This window comes from Lynx canadensis, chromosome D1 (assembly GCF_007474595.2).
Source record: "Lynx canadensis isolate LIC74 chromosome D1, mLynCan4.pri.v2, whole genome shotgun sequence".
Lineage (NCBI taxonomy): Eukaryota > Metazoa > Chordata > Mammalia > Carnivora > Felidae > Lynx > Lynx canadensis.
This window is the reverse complement of record NC_044312.2, coordinates 100,369,872-100,372,693: the sequence shown is the minus strand read 5'-3', so window position 1 is coordinate 100,372,693 and position 2,822 is coordinate 100,369,872. Positions and strand designations below refer to the sequence as shown.

Here is a 2,822-nt window from a genome sequence, read left to right as displayed (position 1 = left end):
ACTTGCCCCAGAACTCACAGTTGGTTATTATTAAGATCTAAAAGATCTAAACCTACTCAAGAGTTATTTCCTCTCCATACTTTATAACAACTAATGTCAACTGGGATCTGAAGTCTTGAGGATCTTGCAGGTGGCAGTCCCTTTCTGTGAAGCCTCTATGCATTTTTCCTGACTTTCAGACATATAAGAAACGACAAAGAGTGAAGTCCTAGAATAATCTAAAATACAACAAAGCTAATCAGGCTATCAGGAATTTGGGAAGCCAAGGGGTCTCATAAAAAGGCTAGTTAGGGGGCTCCTTGGTGGCTGAGCCAGTTGAGCGTCTGACTTTGGCTCAGGTCATGATCTCACGATTTGTAAGTTCAAGCCCCACATCAGGCTCGCTGCTGTCAGCGTGGGGCCTGCTTCTGGATCCTCTGTCCCCTTCTCTCTCTGCCCCTCCCCTGCTCGTGCTCTCTCTCTCTCTCAAAAATAAACATAAAGGGGCGCCTGGGTGGCGCAGTCGGTTAAGCGTCCGACTTCAGCCAGGTCACGATCTCGCGGTCCGTGAGTTCGAGCCCCGCGTCAGGCTCTGGGCTGATGGCTCGGAGCCTGGAGCCTGTTTCTGATTCTGTGTCTCCCTCTCTCTCTGCCCCTCCCCCGTTCATGCTCTGTCTCTCTCTGTCCCAAAAATAAATAAACGTTGAAAAAAAAAATTTTCTATAAAAAAAATAAATAAATAAACATAAAAAAAAAAGCTAGTTACATCCTAGATTTGACTCAAAGTGTACATTTTAAGACTTACTTATGATCGCAAATGTGTGTGTTTGTGTGTGTGTGTGTGCGTGTGTGTGTGTGTATTCTTGTAAATTCCATACATCAACTAAAAAAAGGATGAAAAGCATCCTGGAGTAAAGAGACTGAGGGTTACCACTCAGAGGCTTAATTTAACAGAGAGATTTAATTTAAATTCCGGAGCAACAATAATTTGGACTACTGACACAGGAGGAGAGCCTAGACTGTATTCCTAAATCTGTTTAAAGCCTGTCAGACTTTTCTTTTTTCCTTTCTCTTTCTCTCTCTCTTTCTCCTCCCACACAGTCCCCCATCTCTGATAATTTCAAGAAACATACTTTACCCAAACCAATACCTTAAGTGACAAATTTTGAGAATAATTTTTTTTAGTTTTTTTAATGTTTATTTATTTTTGACAAAGAGACAGAGCATGAGTGGGGGAGGGGCAGAGAGAGAGGGAGACACAGAATCTGAAGCAGGCTCCAGGCTCCGAGCTGTCAGCACAGAGCCTGACGCGGGGCTCGAACTCACAGACTGCAAGATCGTGACCTGACCTGAAGTCAGACGCTCAACCAACTGAGCCACCCAGGCGCCCCAGAGAATAATTTTTAAAAAAACAATAACAATGTTATGGTACCATGTGCCCAAATCTAATTGTCTTTCATACTTTTTTCCTATAGGTAAAGTCACACTGTATTTCCCTCTTGTGAGCTTCCTAGTTTCCATGGAAAATAATGTCACAGAATTTATCTTCATGGGTCTTTCCCAAAATGAGAAAGTGCAGCAACTATGCTTCTTTCTGTTCTTACTCTTTTACATGACACTCATGACTGGAAATTTTCTCATTATAATGACTATTCAAAGGAGTCCCAATCTCAACTCTCCAATGTACTTCTTCCTCAGCTTCCTATCCTCTGTCGACATCTGCTACTCCTCTGTTACAGCCCCCAAGCTGATTATTGATTCCCAAGCCAAAGTCAAGAGCATCTCCTTTGTTGGTTGTATGGTCCAGCTCTTTTTCTGCCATCTGTTTGGCTGCACAGAGATCTTTATTCTCACAGTGATGGCCTATGACAGGTACGTGGCTATCTGTAAGCCTCTGCGCTATATGACCATCATGGACCGGAAGGTCTGCTCTATACTGGTGGTAACCTGTTGGTTAGGAGGGTTTGTGCATTCCTTCATCCAGACCATCCTCACTGTACAACTGCCGTTCTGTGGCCCCAACCTGATTGACCACTACTTCTGTGATGTCCACCCTTTACTGAAGCTGGCTTGCACAGAGACATACATGGTGGGGCTCATTGTGATAGCTAACAGTGGCATGATTTCACTGAGCTGCTTTGTCATTCTTATGGGCTCTTACATTGTCATCTTGCTTTCCTTTAAGACCCGCTCGTCAGAGGGGAGGCGCAAGGCCCTGTCTACATGTGCTTCCCACATCACAGTGGTGATCTTGTTCTTTGTCCCCTGCCTCTTCATCTACCTAAGGCCTTCCACCACTTTTACTGAGGACAAGATGGTGGCCGTGTTTTATACCATCATCACACCCATGTTAAACCCTCTGATCTACACCCTGAGAAACACAGAGGTGAAAAATGCCATGAAAAGACTGTGGGTCGGAAGGTTGTTGGACAGAAATAAGAGGGACTCTGGTGTGAAGCTTAGTGGGGCTGGTATAGCCTGCATTGTACCAGTTTCCAAAAGGGTTGCTGGAAACAAGTCAGTCGTCACCTCTTAAACTTCATCCCATGAGAAACAGTGCAATATAGCACAGCCTTGGATTTGAAATCTAAAGACCTACTTCGAAGGACCCATTCTACCAGTCACTAGTAGTTGACTTTAGGCAAAGAGACAGTCTCATGGCCCTGAGTGCACTCAATGTTTATACAGAGAAATCTGACACCTAAACACAGTCCATTTCATAACACATAGTACGGTTGCCTCTAATAGCCTCCAAGCGATGTGGAATGTCAGGCATGTATATTCTAATAAAGGAATATGAAGAAATATTACCAATATATTAGAATAATATTAAAACATACAGG

General features: G+C 43.7%; 1 protein-coding gene across 1 annotated transcript; it reads left to right on the top strand.

The window, feature by feature from the left end:
* Positions 1–1,498: 1,498 nt before the first annotated feature.
* Positions 1,499–2,515, top strand: LOC115525892 (olfactory receptor 4S2-like). Its single transcript, XM_030333300.1, has one exon. It carries the CDS (start codon positions 1,499–1,501, stop codon positions 2,513–2,515), a length of 1,017 nt encoding a protein of 338 aa, XP_030189160.1.
* Positions 2,516–2,822: the final 307 nt, after the last annotated feature.